General features: G+C 34.4%; 6 protein-coding genes across 9 annotated transcripts; 4 read left to right on the forward strand and 2 right to left on the reverse strand.

The window, feature by feature from the left end:
• Positions 1–415: 415 nt before the first annotated feature.
• On the reverse strand, positions 416–6,566 carry LOC123321601. 4 transcript variants are annotated; one of them, XM_044909285.1, is made up of 16 exons: positions 6,279–6,566; positions 5,522–5,745; positions 5,351–5,469; positions 4,766–4,950; positions 4,599–4,687; positions 4,364–4,453; positions 4,065–4,303; positions 3,815–4,010; positions 3,665–3,721; positions 3,523–3,608; positions 3,373–3,392; positions 2,581–2,997; positions 2,408–2,528; positions 1,580–2,329; positions 1,046–1,519; positions 416–962 (listed from the first exon to the last, which is right to left on the reverse strand). In XM_044909285.1, exons 1-16 carry the CDS (start codon positions 6,453–6,455, stop codon positions 784–786), a joined length of 3,423 nt encoding a protein of 1,140 aa, XP_044765220.1. In that variant the 5' UTR covers positions 6,456–6,566; the 3' UTR covers positions 416–783. The 4 variants fall into 4 exon arrangements, with proteins under 4 accessions (XP_044765220.1, XP_044765218.1, XP_044765219.1 ...); XM_044909283.1 differs by having other exon boundaries at positions 3,310–3,392; XM_044909284.1 differs by having other exon boundaries at positions 3,517–3,608.
• Positions 6,567–6,827: 261 nt separating this feature from the next.
• LOC123322240 (isoleucine--tRNA ligase, cytoplasmic) lies at positions 6,828–11,383 on the forward strand. The gene is made up of 5 exons (XM_044910152.1): positions 6,828–7,090; positions 7,144–7,451; positions 7,509–7,805; positions 8,443–8,897; positions 8,977–11,383. Exons 1-5 carry the CDS (start codon positions 6,960–6,962, stop codon positions 11,374–11,376), a joined length of 3,591 nt encoding a protein of 1,196 aa, XP_044766087.1. The 5' UTR covers positions 6,828–6,959; the 3' UTR covers positions 11,377–11,383.
• Positions 11,384–11,961: 578 nt separating this feature from the next.
• On the forward strand, positions 11,962–17,388 carry LOC123322241 (protein BCL9 homolog). The gene is made up of 4 exons (XM_044910153.1): positions 11,962–13,975; positions 15,075–15,306; positions 15,365–15,555; positions 15,626–17,388. Exons 1-4 carry the CDS (start codon positions 12,400–12,402, stop codon positions 17,020–17,022), a joined length of 3,396 nt encoding a protein of 1,131 aa, XP_044766088.1. The 5' UTR covers positions 11,962–12,399; the 3' UTR covers positions 17,023–17,388.
• Positions 17,389–17,788: 400 nt separating this feature from the next.
• LOC123322154 (protein SET) lies at positions 17,789–19,939 on the forward strand. Its single transcript, XM_044910009.1, has 4 exons — positions 17,789–17,832; positions 18,906–19,183; positions 19,267–19,453; positions 19,505–19,939. The coding sequence occupies exons 2-4, from the start codon at positions 18,929–18,931 to the stop codon at positions 19,786–19,788; spliced, it is 726 nt and encodes a 241-aa protein (XP_044765944.1). The 5' UTR covers positions 17,789–17,832; positions 18,906–18,928; the 3' UTR covers positions 19,789–19,939.
• Positions 19,940–20,145: 206 nt separating this feature from the next.
• On the reverse strand, positions 20,146–21,156 carry LOC123322155. The gene has a single exon (XM_044910010.1). The coding sequence runs from the start codon at positions 20,996–20,998 to the stop codon at positions 20,498–20,500; it is 501 nt and encodes a 166-aa protein (XP_044765945.1). The 5' UTR covers positions 20,999–21,156; the 3' UTR covers positions 20,146–20,497.
• A 181-nt stretch (positions 21,157–21,337) lies between these two features.
• Positions 21,338–23,310, forward strand: LOC123322156. The gene is made up of 4 exons (XM_044910012.1): positions 21,338–21,624; positions 21,676–21,766; positions 22,277–22,395; positions 23,088–23,310. Exons 1-4 carry the CDS (start codon positions 21,489–21,491, stop codon positions 23,225–23,227), a joined length of 486 nt encoding a protein of 161 aa, XP_044765947.1. The 5' UTR covers positions 21,338–21,488; the 3' UTR covers positions 23,228–23,310.
• Positions 23,311–23,587: the final 277 nt, after the last annotated feature.

Here is a 23,587-nt window from a genome sequence, read left to right on the forward strand (position 1 = left end):
TTTGATGAGGTTTCAGCATTCTGAAGCCCCTTTTTAAGGCTTCTCCTAGAATATATACAAATCTTTCAAGTGAGAGAATACTGGGTTGAATCAAACCTAGAAGCTATTTGCTTTGGAGAATTGTATTTTTGATGATGTGAATCTGCTTCCAATTTCTGCCTGTTCGAAAGGAGAATATTGTAAGACAGAGTTGCATTTCAAACAATTCCTGGGCTTTTGCTATTAACAATATCGTTTTTTAGCCAATGCAAAAGTAACGCTATCAAAAATCCAAAATCCATAAAACAGCTCTGTATATGCAAAAGCATATTTTTATTCCCCACATTTTATTACAAGATAGGAAATTGGCTTTTTTTTCCACAAAAGAAAAAATGAAGGGTTCCTCAAAGCTCAATGAAATATAAATGAATGAAAATCCATTTCAAAAGAAATTTATATCTGTAATAAATAACATCAGAGATAGAGGCATTAATCAAAAAAAAATATTTATTCAAAAATTGTGACAAATCCAATTAAAAGAGATCTGAATCTATAAAATTTTGAAATAGAAGTTGGACATTTAGGCTGAGGCTATATCATTTCATACATTATCATTTCTATAAATTCAGATGCAGTTTTCATGTTGCAAAAAGTAATTTTGTAAAATCTAGTCAGGGTCATAGTAGTAAAATTTTAATTATTGAAAAAATTAAATATGTATATAATTCATAATTCACACGAATAACTGTTGAAAATAAAAAGGTTGTTTTTTGCAACAGCAATGTCAGTATAAATAAAAATCTTCTACGCCAAATTAATATCATTCTTCTTTTTCAAAACAATATCATGAACATTCAAATGAGCAACTTTTTCCTTTTGCTTGGGCGGTATGCTCTGTTGACAGAATCTCTTGAAAGCTTCCAACTCCCTTTCCTCTGCATCAAGATCATCTTCTAATACATCTTTAGGAGTGAAAATGTTATCTGTAAAATTATTAATGCAATCACACTAATAAAAAAAAATCATTCATCAATATAATTGGTAGATAATGAGATATGCAACTCACCGTAACTCCAGTCCTCCTTGTCAAAACTGGACTTATCACCAATCGTAGGTATAATGGAGACCTGAGCGACCTGATTAGCTTTTGGCTCTTGTTCGGCCTTTGGTGTTTTTCTATTCACTTTGGTTATCTCAATGCCAGGCAAACCTGACAGAATTTCTTGAGCATTCAATGAGCTCAAGGGATTCTCTGTTGAATTATTCGAAACCATGCTGTCTACCTCTCCACCAATTACTGGTTTCAAATCAGAAAGTAGGTTATGCATTGGAATTCCATTATTTAAAGATTGCTGCAATCGAGAACTACGAATAGTTACCATTCCATTTTCATTCCTGAAAATGGATGCCTGTCCACAAGAAGCTCCAGTGATATCTAAAGGCAATGGATGTTGTCTTCCAACAGATTCTGAGAACGACTGGAATATTGGATTCTTCAAAGTCACCATTGATGGTTGCGAAGTCACTCCAGTATTTGCACCTATTCAAAAAAAATTACAGGAATAATGGTGACTTTATTTAAATCACCTAATATACTTACTAATAAGGTGCTGTTTTTTATTCTTCTTTTTTCTATTTTTTCGACTTGTTTCTTTGTTGGTTCCATTAGAATTGATTAATTTTTCAGTATCTACAACAATTACACCCGATTTATTATTAACAGGAACATTACTGTTTCCCGAGTCTTGGTTCATAGCGATCCTGTAATTATTTTTGTTATTTGAGGAAGGTCCATCTATCTTCGTTATTGTAATTCCAGGAGGAAGCTTCAAGAAGGGCAAATCTAATTCCTTAGTTTTTGCATATTCAGCTTTTGGCTGTATCACATTTCTGTCCATGTCCGCATTCTTGCTATTGGAACTATTCTCGCTCATTCTGTTATTGACAGTGAACGAAACTTTCACTTCTTTATTGGAGTTATTCGACTTTCCGTTGCCATTATTTGTGTATTCTTTCCTCATAACCTGAACTTTCACGAAATGTTCGATTTTTTGTTCAGAATTAGATGATTGCTTTTTAGTCTTTTTTGATTTATTATTAATATTCTCCTTATTGGTATCCGAATGACCATTCATTAGGGTATAAAGCAGTCTATCCTGATCTGGTGTAGAACCTTTCAAAGTTATAGTAACTGTAGGACTGTTATCGCCATTTTCCATCGATTTTTTTATTGTTACCATAGCAGGTATTGTTTCTTCTATACAGTTACTTGCGACTGCTTTGTCATTTTCAACTGTGAATGAACTTCCCTTGCTTTTGTTATTTTTTGATTTTTTAGATTTTTTGTTCCCTGAAATTTACAATATAAAAGTAGTAGCCTCTTTAATGATTATTTAGTGGTTATAAAAAAAACAGAGAGCAATCTCACCTTCATCAGCTAGATTTTTTTTTTCCTGTTGTTGCTTTATTCGCAACTGTAATTCTGCAGCCTTTTTTCTCTCTTCTTCTTCCCTAGATTTCTCCTCTTCTATTTTTCTCCTTTCTTCCTCCTATATAGAGATTCACGATTATCATAAAATTTAAAGAGTTACACATTCTCACCTTTCGTTGACGTTGCCTTGCTTTTTTGGCTGCTTTTTTGTCAGCAATTGCTGCTTTATCAGAGCCTGAATTTCCTTCAATATAATCGATGAGTCCATGAATGTCATTCAATTTATTTTTATTTGATACAAGTATTGAATTGACCTTAATTGCTTCAGATGTTACTTTTGAACCTTTGTTGGCAGTTTCAATGGGTTTCGAAGGAATATTAATTGCTTTAATTTCAGATTGATTTTCTATACGTATAGCTGTCTCTAACTTTGGTGGAGAAGTATTAGTAGGAATAGTACATTTAGTAGGTCGTATTTTGTTGGCTGTATCAACTGGAACATTTTTCTGCTTCTGGTTCCTTTGATTCAGACGTATTCTCAGACGTGTTCTAGTTTCGTTAGATTGTTTTTTGTTAGGTGCCACAGTCTTGAAAAAACAAAAATATTACATTAGAAAGAAGAAAAAGTGGTAATTTCCAATTTATATATCAACATTACATCAAACCTATTGCAAAGAAACCTTTTACCATGGATCATGTTTGACCACATTATACTGAAAATATCAAGTGATAATTTGAGAAAAAAATTGATTGTTGTACAATCCTCCAGAATAATGAATGATTGTTGTGCTTTATATAATCCAGCATACAACTTGGTTTTCAATTTGAATGACATTCATGTGAACAATTTCTGACTCATCCTATCAATTAACGGTATCTGATTAAAAACAACAACGCACCGAGCCAAACACTTCACAGTAAGTGCAATCACATCTCTTAGAATCTTTGTGGTAGTCACATACCCCTTGTAATTTCTTCAGCTCTGAAAGCAAAAAAAAATACCTCATCTACAATTTCAATTTCAAATAAAATATATTCAAATTTCGAACAAGGAATCATAAATTGAAAGAATAATCATAATCAAAACTCTTTGAAAACCTTCACACCTTTACCTGCTTTCAGCTCCTCCTCATGCTTACAACTATAGGAACAGGTTGATGTATTCTTATTTGTGGTTTCATTTCGTATATAGGGAACGCTAGAAAAATATTTCATTACTCAAATATTTCGAATGCAACAATCACAAAGAACTACCGGCAGTTTTCCTTCGTTTCGCCATTAGAAACATTGTCAGTTTTAATTTCGCTGGATCTGTAAGGAAATCATGAATCAGCACTTTGAAATCTTTATACGAATCTTCAAAAGTCTTTACTTGCATAAGTAATCTCAAATTAAGGAACAAACCTATTTTCTGAGGGTTCCATTTTAGTAGGTTTGACCTTCTTTAATAAACTAAACAAGCTTTTGCTTTTCTTCTCTCCATTTTTTACTTGTCTGTTTTCCATCTCTTCGAATTTTTTGTAGATATATGAATCATCACATACCTTCGTTTTCAATTGAGATTCAAGGGGATGAAGTATCATATTTCTTTTCAGATGACCTTAAAATTTTGTTATGAATCCAAATTTTCCGTCAATTTTGAATGTTAACTTACCAACGACATGGTCATGAAACTGATTCAGATCTACTCCTTTTGGACAATAACGACATGGTAACAAATTGAACAAAGCAAAATCTTTCTTTGCATCAATCTGGAGAGCTATCATGCATAATAAGCAGTCTTCACATAAGCACTGGCCATCTCTATTCAAATAGGACTCGCAGTTTCTTGTTCTTCTATCACTAGCTAGAATGATGAGCTCGGCAGCTAATCTTTGTATACTTTGCTTGTCTCTGTAAATTTGGATAATGATATTCAAGGTTTTTTTTCACTTTCTAACATTATCAACATACTCTTTTTTCTTCCGGCGAATCCAAAAATCATTTTTTAAAATTAATTTATGGTCTTCACTCATTTCATCGTCCATATTTTGATTGATTCCTCTGAAATTCAAGCAGTGAAATCAATAAAAAATTCCCATTTTATTGTTGGTAAAAATGAAAATGGATACAACACAAATTTCAAAAATATGATAAATAAAATGGATATCATTGTGCTGTGAATCAACTCAGTAAAGTATATTTGTACCTCAAATTTTTTAGTGTTTGCCACAATGTATTTAGCTCTCCAAAATCGATTATCATTGAATTATATGCTGCAGGAAGTTCAAGTTTATCCTGAAAATCTCATAATTAATGCATACAACGAATCTTGGCAGTTGTCTCATATTGGAAGTGACAAATCAAAATTTTTACCATTTGCCTAACTTTCGTCAATATTTCCGATTCGATAGCTTGATAAAATACATTGAAAAAAACAAATTTATTATAATCCATCCAAGTCATGTTACACTTGTCCCTTAGAAGCTTCTCCAAATCCATGAAAGCAGGATATATTGTTTTAGAAGCAACCAAGAAGGCGTGGTAGAATTGATATAACCCTATAAGTAATTAAAAGAATTAATTTATTGAATTATAAATCCTGCTTATCAGAGTTATGCTTGTTTTCATTGAAATAATGTTTTTGAGCATATGGGATAGAAAGAAATCAGGTTATCTACTCACCATCAATCATTGCAACTACATGATTCAAACAACAAGTTGCTTTATATATTCAATATGAACAATTTGATACAGACTTCTTGAGAAATTGAAAACAATTTAACGCAAGTTTCTTTGTCAAAATAAATGGCAATTTTTAGAAAGTCTTAACCTGAGGGGCAGTGATAACTAAACTTGAAGGTGGAAGTAAGAAATAAGATAGCATGCAATGTGTTTCAACTATGACAAGGCTTTCAACCTGTTTTCTTTCTATAGATGTCTATATAGGTTCTAACTCACTTTCAAGAGTTTTGCCTTTATCAATCGACTTATTGAACTGGCAGAATGTAAAACTGACAAATGTATGTAGAAGAGAGAATACTCTCAGATATAACTGTGTCTCATCAGCCAAAGTTAATCTAAAAAAATAAATTTGAAAAAAAAAGAAAAGGGAAAGAAAAGGTAACTTACTCTTTCACCAAATTTTTCATTTCTGCAATGAAATAAGCTGATAATTCCTCGCTGTTTGCTTGAGGATTCAGGGAAAGTAATGACCTGTAGATGTAAATCATGAAATGTCTCAAGGTCAGCCAACTCTGAGTTAGCTGAGACTTCTTTGCATTCATAAGAGCTAAATATTTCGATAAAATATTCTTATCCTGATTAACAGCATCATCAAATTGAAAATTAGTCATCTGAAAATAAAAATTAATATGATTCGATGAACAATTATGAATTAAATCTTAAAAAACCCTTCTTTAAAATACAGTGACAGTAAATTGATGATTGAAGATCCTGATCATGCATCACGAAATTTCTTGTGAGGGAAAATTGTTCCATTTGATGTTCAGTACGGTGGTAGAGCAGATACAATACATTCTTAGAAAGCTCATACAAAGATAATAAAACTTTATAAAGCTTTACGAGAGGTTTCAAAAAGATCTGTTCATATTCACGCAAATTTTTTTTATGCACAGTACTCGAAGTCTGAACTACTCAAGATATCTACATGAATACGACTCTCTCCACTGACATTAAGTTATATAGATTCTTAATACTTTTAGTAACATCTTTTGTGAAGGCGAAAATTGAATACCACATCTCTGAAAGTGTGTAAGAGTCAACTAAGCTCATTGAAAAATTTTCTCTCTAGATATATCTAGTATTCCATTTCTGAAATAAGCACTGATGGTACATAAAAGTGGGCATTCTTCAACAAACAACATACCTCTAAAAGTTTTTGTAGATTTAACATAAAATCCTCGTGCAATGATTGCAGAAATTGAAAGGAATAAATGCCACCGGACTCGTCACGACCATCCCAAAGCCCCATTTTGATTTCGTGTGCAAGAACAGTGTATATCTGTTCAATAACTCGAGGCATAAGGAAATCTAAATCATTCATATTTATTTCGTGAATATTGACGTTTTACTTTTTAAGCAATTGTTTTCATAAATGAGCCAATATTTTCAATTTATCATTTCTGAAAATAAGAAATCAAACGTCAAATGTCATTAGTATAAAAGCAAGGTTATGTTTGATTCATAGAGACCATTTTTCCTTATCTCAATGGCTATAGACAATATAGCCCCATCAAATTAATTTTTTATTAGAGTATGAAAGTATATAATAATATTGATATATTTCTCTTTACTAGACTCATCTCTGTTGTGTGAATTGGGGAAATTATGGCAAAAACCGCAAAATGTAATGGTTTTGTCCATAATATTCCACTATTAAGTCTATGGTCCTGTCAAAACAAAAATAACCTAACTAACCTAACCTGATTGATGATTGCGTGATTGTCACCGACAGCAGAGGCAATTTCGTATTTCATTGATTGCATGCAGCAAAATATATTTGCTATTCTATTAACAATATTTCAAAGCACATATTTCTTCAATAAATATGGCTAAACAACACATACCTCGTGTGTCCGAAACTATCGATTTTCCTAAAGCTGAAGAGAAAGTTCTATCCTTATGGAAAGAAATTGATGCTTTTCATACATCTTTGAAACAATCAAAAGGAAAACCTAGGTACTAGAATTCATCAGCTACAAGCCTTGTTTTCTATACTCGTTTCCCTACAGGTATACTTTCTTTGATGGTCCCCCTTTTGCTACTGGGCTTCCACACTACGGACATATTCTTGCTGGTACAATTAAAGATGTAGTCACTCGATATGCCCATCAGCAAGGTCATCATGTTGTAAGACGTTTTGGATGGGACTGTCATGGTCTTCCCATCGAGTATGAGATTGATAAAATGTTGAATATAAAGGGGCCAGATGATGTTATCAAAATGGGTATTGATAAGTACAATGCTGAATGTAGAAAAATTGTTGGCAGGTATTCTTCAGAATGGGAAGTTATTATGACGCGTTTAGGCAGATGGATAGGTAAAAATTACTTTTGAGTTTTTTAGCTTTTATGATTACTGAATTCTTTCATTTAAGATTTCAAAAATGATTATAAGTCTATGTATCCGTGGTACATGGAGAGCATTTGGTGGATCTTCAAACAGTTATTTGAGAAAGGTTTAGTTTACCAGGGTAATAAAGTGATGCCTTATTCAACAACATGTAACACTCCACTATCAAATTTTGAATCCGGCCAAAATTATAAAGATGTGGTTGATCCTGCTGTAACTGTCAGTTTACCAGTTCTGAATGATAAGGATGAAGCTGCTCTTTTGATTTGGACAACTACACCATGGACCCTTCCTAGCAATTTAGCAGCATGTGTCAATCCAAGTATGTGTTAGGATAAATAATAATAATAATAATAATAATGTTTATTCATGCTATTATCCTTGGATTTACATTCGTCATTATTACATCTGCTTAGCAAGGAATTCTTCTATGGAATAGAAACAATTTTCAAAAAGGTATTGTTTAATATTAGAACTGAACTGATTTTTTTGGCTTCTGACTCTATAAGGCAGTTTATTGTAAAATTTATAGGCCCAGTATTATAACCGTGAATATCCGAACTAAGCGGATGATTGTTATTTTCATGAATATAATTCAGGCATTCATAAATGAATATACTTGGAACGGTCAGAATTCCAAATTTCTTGGAAGAATTTCTACAATCAGCTCGGAAGTCCAGATTATCTATAAGTCTGATAGCCTTTCTTTGAAGAGAAAAAATTTTTTTTGCATGTGATGATTCTTCTCAAAATATTGAATTATCTGTATATTGAGGGCCTTCTCGAAAACTTTAGAGAAAATAGGTAATACTGAAATAGGCCTGTAATTTGTGAAATGCAAATTGAGAAGCATATAGCGTGTGTTTTTCTGTAAACTATAGGATTAAACTGAACAACACACATTACGTGTCTCAATGTTTCAATAGAAAATGTTGATATTATAATAACCTATTTTTTAGACCTCATATATGCCCGTGTTCTACAAAAAAGTACTAACAAGTACTACATACTCTTAGAAGAACGTATTGGTGCTCATTTCCCAAATGAGGATGTTATAATAAAAGAGACCTTCCCTGGAAAAACGTTGAAAGATTTACAATATGAACCCATTTTTCCCTACTTCAAAGATATGCAAGAAACACATGGGGCTTTCAGAGTACTATGTGATGAATATGTAACTTCTGAGTCTGGTACTGGAATTGTACATCAAGCTGCTTACTTCGGTGAAGATGATTACCGAGTTTGTTTGGCCAACGGAATCATAACAAAAGATATGGAGCCAGTTTGTCCCCTGGATGCTAGTGGGAGATTCGTCAAACCAGTAGAGGATTTTGAAGGACAATACATCAAGGACGCTGATAAGAATATTATAGCTAAGCTTAAGGAGACTGGGAAACTCTTCTCTCAATCGCAGGTTGAGTTTTTTGTGAATTTCCTTTTTATTTTCAATCATTTAATTCAATCACATATAAATTCTTTTTTTTTTTTTTCAGATCAAGCATAGTTATCCTTTCTGCTGGCGATCAGATACTCCTCTAATCTACAGAGCTGTTCCATCTTGGTTCATCAGAGTTGAACACATGCAAGAAAAACTTCTTGAATGTTCATCGAAAACTTATTGGGTTCCTGAATTTGTTCGTGATAAGAGATTTGGCAATTGGCTCAAAGAAGCAAGAGATTGGGCTGTGAGTAGAAACAGGTACTGGGGTACACCAATCCCAATATGGATGTCCCCTGATGGTAGTGAAACCATATGCATAGGTAGTATTGCAGAACTAGAAGAATTAACAGGGAAAAAAGTGAGTGATCTGCATAGAGAATATGTTGATCATTTGGAAATTCCTTCACGCATTCCTGGCAATCCTCCATTAAAACGTGTGCCAGAAGTATTTGATTGTTGGTTTGAGTCAGGATCTATGCCATATGCGCAGCAACATTACCCTTTTGAGAATTCAAAAGAATTTGAGGAAATGTTCCCAGCCGATTTCATAGCAGAAGGGATCGATCAAACTAGAGGTTGGTTTTATACATTACTTGTAATATCAACAGCACTTTTTGATCAAGCACCATTCAAGAATCTGATCGCTAATGGAATGGTATTAGCATCTGATGGTCAGAAAATGTCTAAACGTAAGAAAAATTATCCAGACCCAATGGAAGTTGTCCACAAGTTCGGAGCAGATGCTCTCAGGTTATATTTGATTAGTTCTCCTGTTGTCAGGGCTGAAAATCTTCGCTTCAAAGAAGAGGGGGTCCGCGATATTGTGAAAGATGCATTTCTACCTTGGTACAATGCTTTCAGATTTTTATTCCAAAATTTGGAAATGTATGTAAAAGAAAACGATTTCACTTATGACAAATCAGATTTGTCAAGTTCAAATATAATGGATCGTTGGATATTATCTGCTACCCAATCACTCTTGCAGTACGTCCGTGAAGAAATGAAACTCTATCATCTATTCAATGTTGTACCTAGATTAACAAAGTTCATTGATTACCTCACAAATTGGTATGTTAGAATGAACCGTAAACGTTTGAAGGGTGACAGTGGAAAAGAGGATTGTAAAACTGCATTGAACACATTGTTCAATGTGATTTTTAATATGGTACAAATGATGGCACCATTTGCACCTTTTCTTTCTGAAACAATGTATCAAGACATCAAGGTTGTTGCAAATATCCCTGCAGATAGCATACACTACTTATTGCTACCCTCACCAGATTCCAAACTGATTGATCTCGACATAGAAAGGGCTATTTCTAGAATGCAGAGTGTTATAGAATTAGGTAGAGTTATAAGAGATAGAAAAACACTTCCTATGCGATATCCCCTTCCTGAAATCATAGTGGTGCACCAAGATCCTCAATATTTAGAAGATATCCTTTCACTACAAGAGTACATTTTGTCAGAACTCAATGTAAAGAATATTTCTTCAACAAATGACAAGTCTAAATACGGAATCACTTTGAGAGCGGAACCAGATTATAAAACATTAGGCCTTCGTTTAAAAGGAGACTTCAAAGCAGTTACAGCTGCTGTTAAAGCATTATCAGATGAAGAAATAAATGCTATTTGCAACAAAGGACATGGAATCATTCTAGGACATAAAATTGATTTAACTGATTTGAAACTAATATTTAAAGTTGAAAATTTGAACTTAGAGCAGTATGAAGTGAATAGTGACAATGATGTATTGATATTATTAGATTGTACACCTGATAAAGCTATGCAAGAAGAAGGAATAGCTAGAGAAATTATCAATAAAATCCAGAGGCTTCGTAAGAAAGCGCGCCTGGTCCCGACTGATGAAATTTCAGTCTTCTACAAAAGTGAAAAAGAAATAGATCGTATAGCTCAAGAGTTCACTAGTTTTATCGAGGGTACCATTAAAGCTCCTCTGAAAATGTGTTCTGAAAGAACATCTAAGGACCAGTTAATAATTGAGGAGACTCAATATCTGAAGGATTGCAGTTTATATATTGCTTTAACGAAAATAAATGATACTGATGAATCAAATTCCAAATGGGTGAATTTATATTTATCTGAATTCAAACCTAGACTATATAATAGCAATAAAGCTATGGTTCTTCTTGAAGCTGCTGGAAAGCAACTTACACTGAAAGATCTGAACAGAGAAATCATTTCATTGTTTGGTGTCAGCAATTATAGTTTATGGAATAAAAATGGGGAAATTACTAATGATGTAGAGTTACATAAAACTGCTAGAAGCACCATTTTTGTTTCTAAACCTAATAAGAAACCAGATTTTCAAGATTCTGTTGTACCGTTTTGTAAGGTTCATAGTTTTTCAAAAGATAATAAAAATGATATTCTGATATTGGAAAACCCTGTGGGTAATATTCTATTTGATTCATCAGATATCGATAATTGAATAATTTTTTAAAAATAAAGTTTGACGAATTGAATAGGTTGAATTTTTTGTCAGTTTTATTTTCAATAAACAATTATACAGTTTTTTTGTCATTTATTTAATTCCCCTGAGACAAATGATACCAATTACAATATTTAATTAGCAATATAATCTTATTTCATAAAAAGTACAATATATTGATATTGGAACTGATTCATTTGTGGGGACGCCATTGTTAAATATGGCCGATAATTCTCTGATGCAGATATAAAGGAAACCTCCATAATACCAAAGATTAATTTCTTTTCTACTAAAAGCATTATCAGAATTTTCCTCTGATACAGAATTGTAATGAATTATCAATAAATTAGCAATCAGCAACCCGAAAATATAACGGAGTATGTCCAAAGAGGGCACAAGACAGTTTTCTGCAAATCAAATGTTTTCGATTTTGTTAATATCTTCCAAATTTAGACGATTATCCGAATTGTACTGTAATGTACAGATAATTTGTTGTCGAAAAAGTTTGTTATTATTTTGTAAATAGACATTAAAAATTTGAAAAGCTTTTTTGACTAAAGTCAGAATTTAGTATCTGTGGTTCAGTTTGTAATGTTGGTAGCAACGCGTACGGACAGTTTGGCATTTTGTGATGTGAGATTTTGTTAAAAGTTTTTATTATGGTCTAATTAATATATATTGAGATTATATATACATGCCAGTTTTATTAACAAACAAAACTACATAAAAGTCTTCCCTATTGGTTCATAGTGCAATGAGAAAGAAGCTCACATCTTTACGAATTAGCCTATTAAAAATTTGGTTAAGAGATGAAAATAAAAAATGATGGAATGCAAATAAAAACATTAGAACATATGTGATGTGAAACATGAATTAGTGATCTTTTAATGAATTATTGATTCCAACGTATAGTGAAGTGTACTTGAAGGTCCTCGATCATAATTTTTGAGGAATCTGAAGATAAGTGTAGAGTGATCTAATAAATGCAGCATGAATAGTACAGATTTTCGGTAGAAGTGCGACATGATCAAAGAAAAGCACGAGAAGGGCTCCGATAGCGTCAAAGAAGAGCCTGGTAGTTCTGAAAAGGAAATTCCCAATGCTGATGTACATGTAAAAAAGGAGGAAGATGCTACAGGAAGTGCATGTCCAATCAAAAAAGAATCCAGTCGCCCTATTACTAAAAATGGGGGCCTCATTGGTTCCACTAATACAGGATCCTTGCAAACATCATCTGACAGAAAGCCTGATAATGAAGAAACACCTTCTGCTTCAGAAAATTCTATAAAAACCGAAGAACAGTTACAACAGGATATACCTGCTGAAACTTTTTTGGGATTGCCTGCTCCACAACCCCCTGACGGGGTGCAGCCGTTAATCAGCAATGTTATTAATAAACAACCGAGTACTATGGAGCCCTATATGCAACAACAGAGTCAAATATTTGTGTTCTCAACCATGTTGGCGAATTCTGGAGCAGAAGAAGTCTTACAAGGCAGATATCCTTCAATAATAGCGTATCATTGTGCCCAGCCAGGTACTAAAAAATACTTGGAGAAAAATCCATTGAAAGTTACACAGTTCAGGCCAAATCCTACTCAGTGGTTGAATAATATAGCGATGATGAAAAATAAAGGTTGCACACGTAGTTCACTAGGTCCCAAAACTCAACCATCAATTGATTCTTTTTTGAGTCCCGAAGGGTTAGATGAAATGGTTGCATTGACTGAGGATTTGACGTGGGATCAGAAAAATAATCATTTAGATAGTTTAGAAGGTGTCAGTAATGGTCTACCAGATGTAGGACCAGATATGGATGCCTGTAGCCCTTCCTTATCAAATGTGCCCTCATTACAGGGTGTTAAAGTGCCTGATGAAAATCTTACCCCTCAACAACGTCAACATAGAGAAGAACAACTAGCTGCTATCAGAAGAATGCAACAAATGCTTTTTCCAGAGAGACAATCCATGGAGGAGCAAAATATGACTAATGTTTCTAATGTAGAAAGTGGTAACTCTTCATTAGATATGCATAGGCAAATGAATCAGCCCCCAACAAGTACAGGACAGCAACCAGTATCTGCACAGATGGAGTGGCAAAAGTTACAAAGTCAGTTTTTCGAAGATAGAAAAATTAAACCTCCGGATAATCGAATGTGTAGCAATCAAGTAGTGCCAGTAGGCCCTGTCAGTTCAGGCCCTTCTTCATGTTCCGGAACACCAGGCGGGGGTGCTCTGAGGGGAGCTCAAGGCTCTGGACAAAGACTACAAGGACCACCACCTCCATATCATCAGACACAGAGATCTGCAAGTGTTCCAATTGCACTTCAGAGCCCCTCACCCGCATCTCCTAATAATCCTACATCAAATTTATCCCTTCCCTCACCTAGGGCTTCCTCTGCTCTAAATTCCCCAGCCGATTCTAATAGACCTTTCGGTCTTAATAGACACATGAGTACAGGACAAAGTCCAACATCTCAAGACTCCCCCTCAGCCCCTAGACTGAATCATAGTAATCCCGGAACACCAGTTTCATCACACCTATCGCCTAGTATAAGCAGTAGCACAGCAGAACCATGTTCAACACATCAGTCTTCAGGTAAGAGCAAATTTTCTTGAAACTTATGTTATTCTAATTGAGTATTGTGAAAATTTTTGATTTTATATAGGAACATCTTCAACACTCTGCTTCGCTCACATTCAATTTCATCTGCAGGTCAAACAGGTCAAAAAACTAAATTAATTCACAAGTATACTAAGAATAAAGATGTCAGCTGCACCTTAATTTTATTCTTAATAATCTCCTGCAGAGAATCTATGATTAGCTCTGCTCTGAGTGTGTTGCTTTTGTTTAGAAAATGTATGAATGATATTTCTCTACTTTATTTCGTGAATGATAATAATTCTGTCTGTAATGAACAAGGATTTTCTATCGATTGAGAAAATAGTTTTGTTCTTTTCAATATCATCAAGAGAGAAGTAGACTTTCTTATAAAACAACTGCTTTTAGATCTGAATTTCAACACTGGTTCGTTTATAAATTGGAATCAGAAGTGAACTGATAATAATGCAGATAAATGCTATTTTATTTCGCAGCGTGGGTGGTTTATCAAAAATGAATAATACTATTCTTGAACAGTAATCGATTAATCAATATGAGCATGTCTAGGCCTTATCTTTATCATGCTCATTATAATTATTTCTGTTATTATATCTGGATTTATTTTTTGATTATAAATTTTTGGAAACAAAAAAGAAAATTCTACTCTTCGATATTTTTATAAACTCTTTTTTTATTTCCCCAATTGGCGTTTCAATTCAATTTGCATGCAGATTCTGAAGAAATTTATTATTGTAACTGAATTATCCCCATGTATGTTATGCGATTGTTTATCAGCTGTAATTGTTTATATGGTTCTCATGAGTTGCAAGCTCATTGCAATTATTTTATCAGTTTATTGATCCAAGTACTTCAAAAACTTTCTGATTTAATAAGCCATTGATCCTATAAATTCAATTGAACTATTTAATTTATGAAGAACTCTGAAATATATTTTTGGTAATGATGATGAATGAAATTTATGGGAATGCAACTCATAACTCGGTATCTTTAAAAAATCATATCCTAAATCGGATATATCGTAAAGGACGATCGTTCTTTTGTTTCTTTTTTTTTACAACACATTTCTATTTCGCAGTGGATGGAATGTTTGGCAGGACCTTGCAATCCATGGCACAACAGAAACAACAGATGAGCACTTCCACCACAACCTGTTCAAGTTCGGCATCAACAAATGTTAAAGAACCCAACCTCATGCCTGTACCATCACCTCAACAAATACAGTATCTGAATACATTTGAGGGGCAAGAATTGATCATTCAAAAGCAGCCCAACACTAGCCTTAAAGAGGGAAACATCATATCATCATCGTAAGCAGTTTGTATATTACATTAACGGAAATATTTCTAATTCTGTCCATTTCCCCAGGGCATTACCTCCAACATCTACGATGGACAATGCATTTCCAGGCAGCTCGACCGATATGGGTCACTCAAGGGTTTCAGGGCCAAACACCCCTACATCCATGGATGTCGGACCACGTTTCCCACCTACACCCTCGGAAGGGTGTCGGTTTCAGATCCCCAGCCCACACACGCCAACTGCAGCAAATACAGGGGGTAAATTGAATGCTATAGAATTTATCGATTGATTTCCTGATGAATTTGTAATTTTTCTTTCTTTCTAAAGGTGACAAATCCCAGCGACTGACTGCCCCTGGTCCTACATCTGCACCAGGAATGAGCCCTCAAACCGTACCAGGCCCCACGTCTGATCCCCTGAAGAACGACCTCTTCCCCACTCCAAGCCCACATATGATGGATGTAACACGTTTTCCTGGACCTAACAATTCACCGGGCGCCAAAATAGGAGGCGGTTTTGTAAATGTTTCACCGCCTGGCAAGCCTAGCCCCATGGACCTTCCCAATTACAGTTGCGGAAGGGGAGATAATATTCCACTCAACCCAAATTGTACAAGTAGTATGTCAGGGAACCCGAAAGTATCCCATTTTGACCCGATATCCTCTTTGGCACAGATGAGTCAACAATTAACGAATAGTGTAGCTAGTTCTTTAAATGGTCAGGGAAACCAGGGTCCTGGTATGATGAACTTTGGATCTCCTTCTATGCACATGATGGACATGGCGTCGTGTCATGGTATGCCTGATATGGATCAAGGTGGAGGCATGATGGGAATGCCTATGCAAGGCCCACCCCACAGTTTCCATCCGAATTCGCCAATGGGTCCTATCCGCTCTCTATCCCCCAAGTTGCCAGGTGCCTTTCCCAATCACATGCCTATGCCCAGGATGATGGGACGTCCCCCAGGTCCGAATCCTTACAATGGAGCTAATGTCCAGGTTAAACCTAATGCACCTAACACAATCCAGTATTTACCTGCTAAACCTCAGGGTAATAATCCAGGTCCAAGGGGGCCGCCAAGCTTGGATTTCCTACAGAGATTCGCAAACCCCATGTCGAATATGGAGAACAAAATAACTGGCCAGAACATGCATCATTATTTTCCAGGCTGCGGGCCTAACAGTGGCCCGATGCCCCCTCATATGGGCCACATGGATGGACCCATGCCACCAGAACTTGGGGGCTCGATGATGGGGGGACCCATGGGTAATGGTAACCCAATGATGGGAGGCAATATGGGCATGCCTGGGGGCATGATACCAATGATGAGAGGACCTCCTATGAGACCTTCGGCAATGATGAGGATACCGCAGATGGGTTTCAACGGTCCACCGGGCCCTGGTCATGATGGAATGTTCAATCCAGGACCTGGAAACATGGGAAATCCCAATCCACAAATGTTTGTTGGTGGACCCAAAGGAAGTCCGATGGGTCTTGGTGCTCCAGATGCCAGTCAACCCTTGCCTCCTTCAATGGGACAGAATAATAGCTTTAAGAACTCGCCATTTGTGGGCCCGACTACGGCCGATCCGAACTACGCTCAGCAGTTTCATAATTTCCAACAACAGTTATATGCTACAGGCACTCGCACACAAATGGGAGGTCAGACTATGGGTCCAGGGCCCCCGCATCCTCAACAGCCTCCGTATTTCAATCCAAAATAGCTAATTTGGTGCTGAATGCGTCAGAGTTTTGTTTATTTTTGATATTAAAAATACCCTGGCAATAATTAGAACTCAAGTTGAGTTTGTATATTCTCATGTTATTGAGTGGAATGCATTGAAGTGCAGTTAAAGGCTCTGCAGCCTCTGTTCGTGTACAAAGCTGCCTGTCTACGCTATTTTGAATTTGTATATTTGCCATAATTAGAGACTATAGTATAATCTTTAAGTGTAGGACTTGAAAAAGTTCTTTTATGACAGAGGTTTCACTATTGCTCATATTGATTTGTTTCTATCCATCTGTTATTCGTTTTATTGTACATTTTATGAGTAATCATCAATCAAATGATAATAAAATTCTATATTATATATTAATCTCTTTTTTTCGGATCATGGTTTCCCTTTGTATACCATTTAAAATTTAAGTGATACCTGTTAGAATGAAAAAGGTGTACGAGGTGTTCTACAGGATAAGATCTATATGTCGAAATTAGGAATAACACAAAAATAATTTGAGAAGAGCTTGAAACTTGAATACCTACTTATCCAGAAATACTTTTATTTGACAATTTTTTCTTTATGGTATAAGGTCTGTTTCTGGTGGACACCCTGTACATAAATGGGACCACAGAACACTAATATAAAGTGAAGGACAGATGTGTTCTGTGGACTAGCCACAGATTACAGCTCACTAAGAGTAAGAATATGAAAAATTATTCTCTGCAAGAAATACCATAGAACCATATTCTCCAGTGCTCTGTGATCACGCACAGAACTTCTGATCATTTAATTAAATTACTGTCTATGTTTTATTTACACTAGGGCTGTGTCGATCAGGGTATTTTCGTAACCCGGGTCGATCGCGACCCACCGGCTCAGGGATCGGGTCAAAAGATTCGATCATTTCGATCACTTCGATCACAGAACCCGAATATGCTAAATTAACTCATTTATCGTGTATCAATCCTGTTCAAATGTGATCGGGCTCAGAAATGAAAAGAGTGGGTTCTAGATTCTGGTCAGAAATGATTTTAACGGTTTTTTTATATATGAAATGTATTTACAATTGATATTTTATCAATTATCATACACCTAATTCGATCATTCCGATCATTCGATCATAAAACCCGAGTTTGTTATATCGCATTGACTCATTCACCGACTTTCGAGCCTGTTAAAATTTTATTGAGTTTCGAGTTTAAAGATCGACTCAGGAAATGAATTTTTCTAATTAAAGATGTCTTTTTGTGATAGAAGATCATAATTAAATGGTCCAGCATTTTCAGCCTGAATGTGGCCAAAAATTGCGTCGTCCTAAATCAAGAGGTTTTTGTTTTCATTAAATTAGTAGAATTTCATTTCTTCCGAAAAGTTTCTTTTCAATTCCGCTTAATGAGAAATTTCCCAACTTTTATATGTACTTGTTCAATTAATCTATCGCTTCCAACTCCATAATTCACAATCGATCCTTATGGGTTCTTTAAGATACAATTCAATCATCGATCATTTCGATCTTTTCCATCGCGTCGCCTCTCATTCGATCTTTCGATCTCGACTCGATCAGGCTACAATACCTATTCTTGAATAGACAACCAGCGATACGCGATACACCCTACAACCAATGCCAAAACAACCAATCCATCTATAGGGGGAAACTGAAAGTTGCCATCTTTTGTCAAATAAACAATCTATTGAGAAAATAGTCACTTCAGTCAGTCGAATTCTGTAGTAATGCTCGTGTCCAGAAGGCGCAGGCGGGTCGAACTCGAATATGACCGAATGATCGAAATGATTGGGTCATTTCGAGATCGGTGACTCGATCACTCCCGCACGGGTTACGATCGAATCCAAACGATTCGATCGATCGTGATCGACACAGCCCTAATTTACACTGGTAAAGAAATAAGAAATGTCTGAAGCCTCCAAAAAAATGAAAAAGGAGTGTGTTTCCATTGAGGGTTCAGTAAGTGGATCTGATTTAGATGCTGCAACGCAGAAAAACTTGGAGGCTATCGATATTTGTCAAATCGAAATCGACAATCTCAGCTTGAAGGCTTGCGAAGAGATACTCAAGATTGAGCAGAAATTCAACGAGTTCAAAAAGCCGCACTTCGAAAAAAGGAGTGAAATAATAAAAAATGTACCTAACTTCTGGTTTACTGCTGTATCCTTTTTCATTTAAATGAGTTGTTCTCACTTTCGATAACCTCAATTGATATTATCTTGTTTTTTCCCTAAATATGCCAGATCATGAATCATCCAGACCTCAGTTCACTTATAGACGAGAAGGAAGAAGAATGTCTCCAATTCTTGAACAGGATAGAAGTAATCGAGTTCGAAGATATAAAGTCCGGTTATGAAATACAATTTCACTTTGAGGAAAATCCTTTTTTTGAGAATTTAATGATCAAAAAAGAGTTTCATTTAGAATCTGGTAACATATATTCTTCTTATTTGAACTGATTGAAAATACATTAATTTGCAGGTCCTCCAAGTTCACAAAGTACTCAAATAAAATGGAAAGATGATATCACCAAAAATATTGATCAAAATTCTGGTAAAGGTGGTCGAAAACGTCGTTTAGAATCTAAATCATTCTTTAGCTGGTTTTTCGATAATGTTGATCCAGTAAGTGATGATATAGCCGAAATTTTTAAGGATGACTTGTGGCTGAATCCATTACAGTATTATTTAGTACCAGACATGGATGATGCCAACAGTGCAGAAAATAATGAAGATTCTGAAAGTAGTAGTGTTGAAGAGAAATAAATAATTCACATCCAATACTGCTCTGACTTTATCACTGCAAGTATTGATTGATGAAATAAGATTATCTTGATAACTGTTATTGCCAACAGATTCTGATAATCACACAATTGTAATGCTAAGTTTTTAGAGATTATATTTTTATTGAATTTTACTAGTTGTTAGCTCTTGAGACTTTTCAGTTCCACTACCCACTGAACATTTTAGTTCCCAAATTTGCTTTTTTTATTCCCTCCATGACTGCTCTATCTTGTAGAATAGTTTCCTTGCAAATTGTTCATAGCACAATATTCTGAAGGTTTTTATTTCATATTAAAATAAAGTTTTTACTCAAATCCTATACTATTTTGATTGATGAGATATATTCAACATGTATTTATTGTGAAGGTGTATTTATACATAAATAATATAATTTTTGAACAAAAAATATAGATTGAAATAAAAATAATTTGTTCCAGTTGAGATATTTTTAGCCAGATTCACCATACTATCAGAAATATCAATTAAAATAACGACATATATACATTTGATGCAACAGTATAAACAAAGTATTCTATTAATTATATACAAGTTTTATCAATTAAATGAGTGTAGGTAGAAAATAACCTAAATATGAAGAATTCAATACAATTTTAGATTAGTATGTAATGAAGTTATATTCACACAATGGCTTGAGATAGATTTTTGACTTCTTACACTTAAAAATTTTCATTTATGCCATTGTATAGGGCGTTTTAGGTGGCCACTGTAGAGGTAAAATTTCATCGAATCTGCGGTTAAGAAATAATACCTTACTTGATAGGTGACTAACAGTTTCTTCTAGATGAGTACGTTGTATACATTCTAATTGTGGTAAAAGCTTCTCCGCTTGTTGAATGCGGCTTTCCATATTGTTAAGTTTACAATACACAGAGTTGATATAAGCATCCTGCAATAAATTCATACCGGTATCATGTGCCTGACTAACGTTTGTAACATCTACAAAGTAAGTGTCTTTTTCATTCTCTAGCATCATTGAATATGGGATCAGTACAAGTTCACTATTGCGAAGCTTTATGATTTTATGCTCAGATACAATCAATTTACAAGCGTCCATTATTTTTCTTTTGAGTTCAGTATAACTTATGTCGGGGTCACATTCGATGTTGGCTTTTTCAACAGGAGGATTATTTGAGAAGTCAAAGCGTCTTATATTTATTTTCAAAGTGACCATGACGCCACAACAATGTATTCTGCGTTGATCAGAACCTTAACTTTTATCAGAGACTCTGCTTTTATGTTTTTATGTATTAGTCAGATTTTAGTATTTTTGCACAGTCTTGTCCACAGAACACATCCGATATTTACTTTATGGTCTTGTGTATATTCATCACAGAAAATCATGTCGTGGTCATAGAACTAAAACAATAAAAAGTGTTCTGTGGGAAAATGTGGAAAATCTTCGGGTAACTCTTTGCTTCAAGATGATCTATGGTGCATCCATAGATGTGGTGGTTCATAGAGAAAGGGAAAAAGTCTCTGTCTCTGTGGTGGTTCTTTCACCATTATCTGTGGTCTGCTATCATGATCACAGAACATCAAATATCATTTTTATAGGTTAATTTAAATGTCCTGCAGTAAATTAATAAAATTCATATTGAATTCGAATGGAATTGATGTCTATTTCATTTTCTCGATTATAAAAGAATTCAAAATCCAATAGTATGGAGCAGAAAATGCTATATACCTTCAGAGGTTGGATTGCTTTTGTAGCATTTATGGATTTAGGAACAGCTATAAGAAGTTATATTGAAAAGAAGTCATTCTTGGATAAAACCTCAGAAAATGAGTACAGTGATGGTAGGGTGCGGCAATATTTTTTTTCTGAATATTAAGAATTATTTTTTTAAGGTGAATTCACCACTTCAAGACTCTTGGGACTCTTCTCTGTACTGAAAGCTTTAGTATTGATTCATTGTACCTTATTCATACATTACAAACCGTAAGTACAAAGCATTCATGAAAGGTAGCTAACAATTGCTGTCTGAATGGTATAATTAATGGTTGTACAATCAGATAGATCTAATTATATATGGGCATATATTTGGTAACTCAGCAATAGAAGAAATATGTAAAGGGTGAGTAGAAAATCTAAAATGATTTTTTCACTGTATACCCAAATACATCTCCATAATAAGCTCAATTGCTCATATCTTGAATACATATTTTGATAATATGAATCTAATACTAACACATGAATGAAATGCCACTAGATTTAGCACAGTATAGAGACTATGCTGTGGTTTTTTAGACTTGTACATGTTGCTCTAAACACAAGTAGAATTGAAACCAAGATAAATGTCTGTTTGTCTGATTCCTGCCCTTTAACTTAGATTATAATTTTTCATCTTATGAAAACAGTACCGATTTTCAATTATCCTTGATTCAGACAACAATATTTAGTATCCAACTATGTGAGCTGATATTTGAAAGTGATTGATAAGATTTCCAGGATAGTGAGTATTGGAATTTGTTCACTCTTTGTAACAATAATTCTATATCTATCAGAAACGATATATTTTCGAGCAGCAACATTGAGTTTTTACGTTATTTTTCCTTGTGTTCTGAATAGTGAGTATACAGTTCAAATAGTTTTCATAGTATTGTGCATGCTGGATATGAATGGAATGCTAGTCTATTGAACGATTTTTAAGATAACAACATTCTCATTTGAAATTATTATTGGTCACTTGAACATGAATCAGCCTCCCCACCTGCACCTCAGTTGCTTAATTTGTCTTATTCGTCAGTATCTGTTTTGAAGTAATGAAACTGCTCCATCTGTTCTCAGAGGATACTTTTCATGAATATATTTGAACTTGTTGATCAGAATTTCAATAACAGAAAGTTGCAAGTATGAGAAAAATTGATAATCGGCATTTTAGTGGCATACATAGGGATATTCTATGATTTTACTCGAAGTCCTTCGAACTATTGAATATATTCTGAAAGCTGAAAAATTGCTTTGTGAAACTTCATGCAAGAAACCTTTTATTTATTCTTTCAGATGTTATGAATATAAGGCGTTCCAATCTTTTGTTGATAATAATTTAGAATCAATTTGATTTTAGATATACATATATCACTCTGAATTAATTTTGATATGTGTATTGAATTTTGTGATAGCTTTGATTGTGAGTTGATAGAAGAGTAGTTTTTTGAAATTTTCTGTTTTCTATTATTCACACTAGTTTCAAAATGCACTTAGTCCTCAATTTTATTCTTTAATATCAAATTATCTCAGGAGAATAATTATTTTTTAGTTATCACTTTAGCTGGTCTTGTATATTTTCCCATCAAACTCAAGCTCTGGAGTAGTGAAGATATAGGAGAGGATACATGTTCATTATTTAAGCAGAGTGTTATGGCACGAAAACGTCGAAATATGAGAAAAAATATTTGATTTAAGCTTAATTTACCTCATCTGCCACTGTTATTGTTAAAAACATACTCAAATCTAGTCAATAAAATGAGTTGAATTTTAAAGTTTATTTCGTATTCTTTCCATTCCTATTTTATCGAAATTTTTTATGTATTTCACACGAAAATATGTGTGAAAACTATGCCTGAAGTGAACTAGCATATAGTTATGATAATGTGCAAATTCTCCACACTCTAGTGAAATACCCATCAAAATCAGACACCTGGTTCAGTAGTTATTATATGTAAGGACAAAAAAAATTAATATTGGCAAATCCTCACAACTAATATGAATGTGAACATTGTAAACCGAAAAAATACTACTGATGAGCCTTATGGGCAT

The sequence above is a fragment of the Coccinella septempunctata genome, chromosome X, assembly GCF_907165205.1.
Source record: "Coccinella septempunctata chromosome X, icCocSept1.1, whole genome shotgun sequence".
Taxonomy (NCBI): Eukaryota; Metazoa; Arthropoda; class Insecta; order Coleoptera; family Coccinellidae; genus Coccinella; species Coccinella septempunctata.

What these genes read in the sequence shown, in the direction of transcription:
- LOC123322240 (XM_044910152.1), top strand. Translation starts at nt 6,960, where the DNA reads ATGGCTAAACAACACATACCTCGTGTGTCCGAAACTATCGATTTTCCT. An exon ending in CAATCAAAAGGAAAACCTAG is followed by an intron (nt 7,091 to 7,143) that starts GTACTAGAATTC and finishes GTTTCCCTACAG; the next exon opens with GTATACTTTCTTTGATGGTC. An exon ending in AGCAGCATGTGTCAATCCAA is followed by an intron (nt 7,806 to 8,442) that starts GTATGTGTTAGG and finishes CCTATTTTTTAG; the next exon opens with ACCTCATATATGCCCGTGTT.
- LOC123322241 (XM_044910153.1), top strand. Translation starts at nt 12,400, where the DNA reads ATGATCAAAGAAAAGCACGAGAAGGGCTCCGATAGCGTCAAAGAAGAG. An exon ending in GGAAACATCATATCATCATC is followed by an intron (nt 15,307 to 15,364) that starts GTAAGCAGTTTG and finishes CCATTTCCCCAG; the next exon opens with GGCATTACCTCCAACATCTA. An exon ending in AACTGCAGCAAATACAGGGG is followed by an intron (nt 15,556 to 15,625) that starts GTAAATTGAATG and finishes TTCTTTCTAAAG; the next exon opens with GTGACAAATCCCAGCGACTG.
- LOC123321601 (XM_044909282.1), bottom strand. Translation starts at nt 6,455, where the DNA reads ATGAATGATTTAGATTTCCTTATGCCTCGAGTTATTGAACAGATATAC. An exon ending in TGACGAAAGTTAGGCAAATG is followed by an intron (nt 4,688 to 4,765) that starts GTAAAAATTTTG and finishes TGAGATTTTCAG; the next exon opens with GATAAACTTGAACTTCCTGC. An exon ending in ATGGAACCCTCAGAAAATAG is followed by an intron (nt 3,722 to 3,814) that starts GTTTGTTCCTTA and finishes ATTTCCTTACAG; the next exon opens with ATCCAGCGAAATTAAAACTG.
- LOC123322156 (XM_044910012.1), top strand. Translation starts at nt 21,489, where the DNA reads ATGGAGCAGAAAATGCTATATACCTTCAGAGGTTGGATTGCTTTTGTA. An exon ending in AGAAAATGAGTACAGTGATG is followed by an intron (nt 21,625 to 21,675) that starts GTAGGGTGCGGC and finishes TATTTTTTTAAG; the next exon opens with GTGAATTCACCACTTCAAGA. An exon ending in TTATTCATACATTACAAACC is followed by an intron (nt 21,767 to 22,276) that starts GTAAGTACAAAG and finishes TAAGATTTCCAG; the next exon opens with GATAGTGAGTATTGGAATTT.
- LOC123322155 (XM_044910010.1), bottom strand. Translation starts at nt 20,998, where the DNA reads ATGGTCACTTTGAAAATAAATATAAGACGCTTTGACTTCTCAAATAAT.
- LOC123322154 (XM_044910009.1), top strand. Translation starts at nt 18,929, where the DNA reads ATGTCTGAAGCCTCCAAAAAAATGAAAAAGGAGTGTGTTTCCATTGAG. An exon ending in CTAACTTCTGGTTTACTGCT is followed by an intron (nt 19,184 to 19,266) that starts GTATCCTTTTTC and finishes TAAATATGCCAG; the next exon opens with ATCATGAATCATCCAGACCT. An exon ending in AGAGTTTCATTTAGAATCTG is followed by an intron (nt 19,454 to 19,504) that starts GTAACATATATT and finishes ATTAATTTGCAG; the next exon opens with GTCCTCCAAGTTCACAAAGT.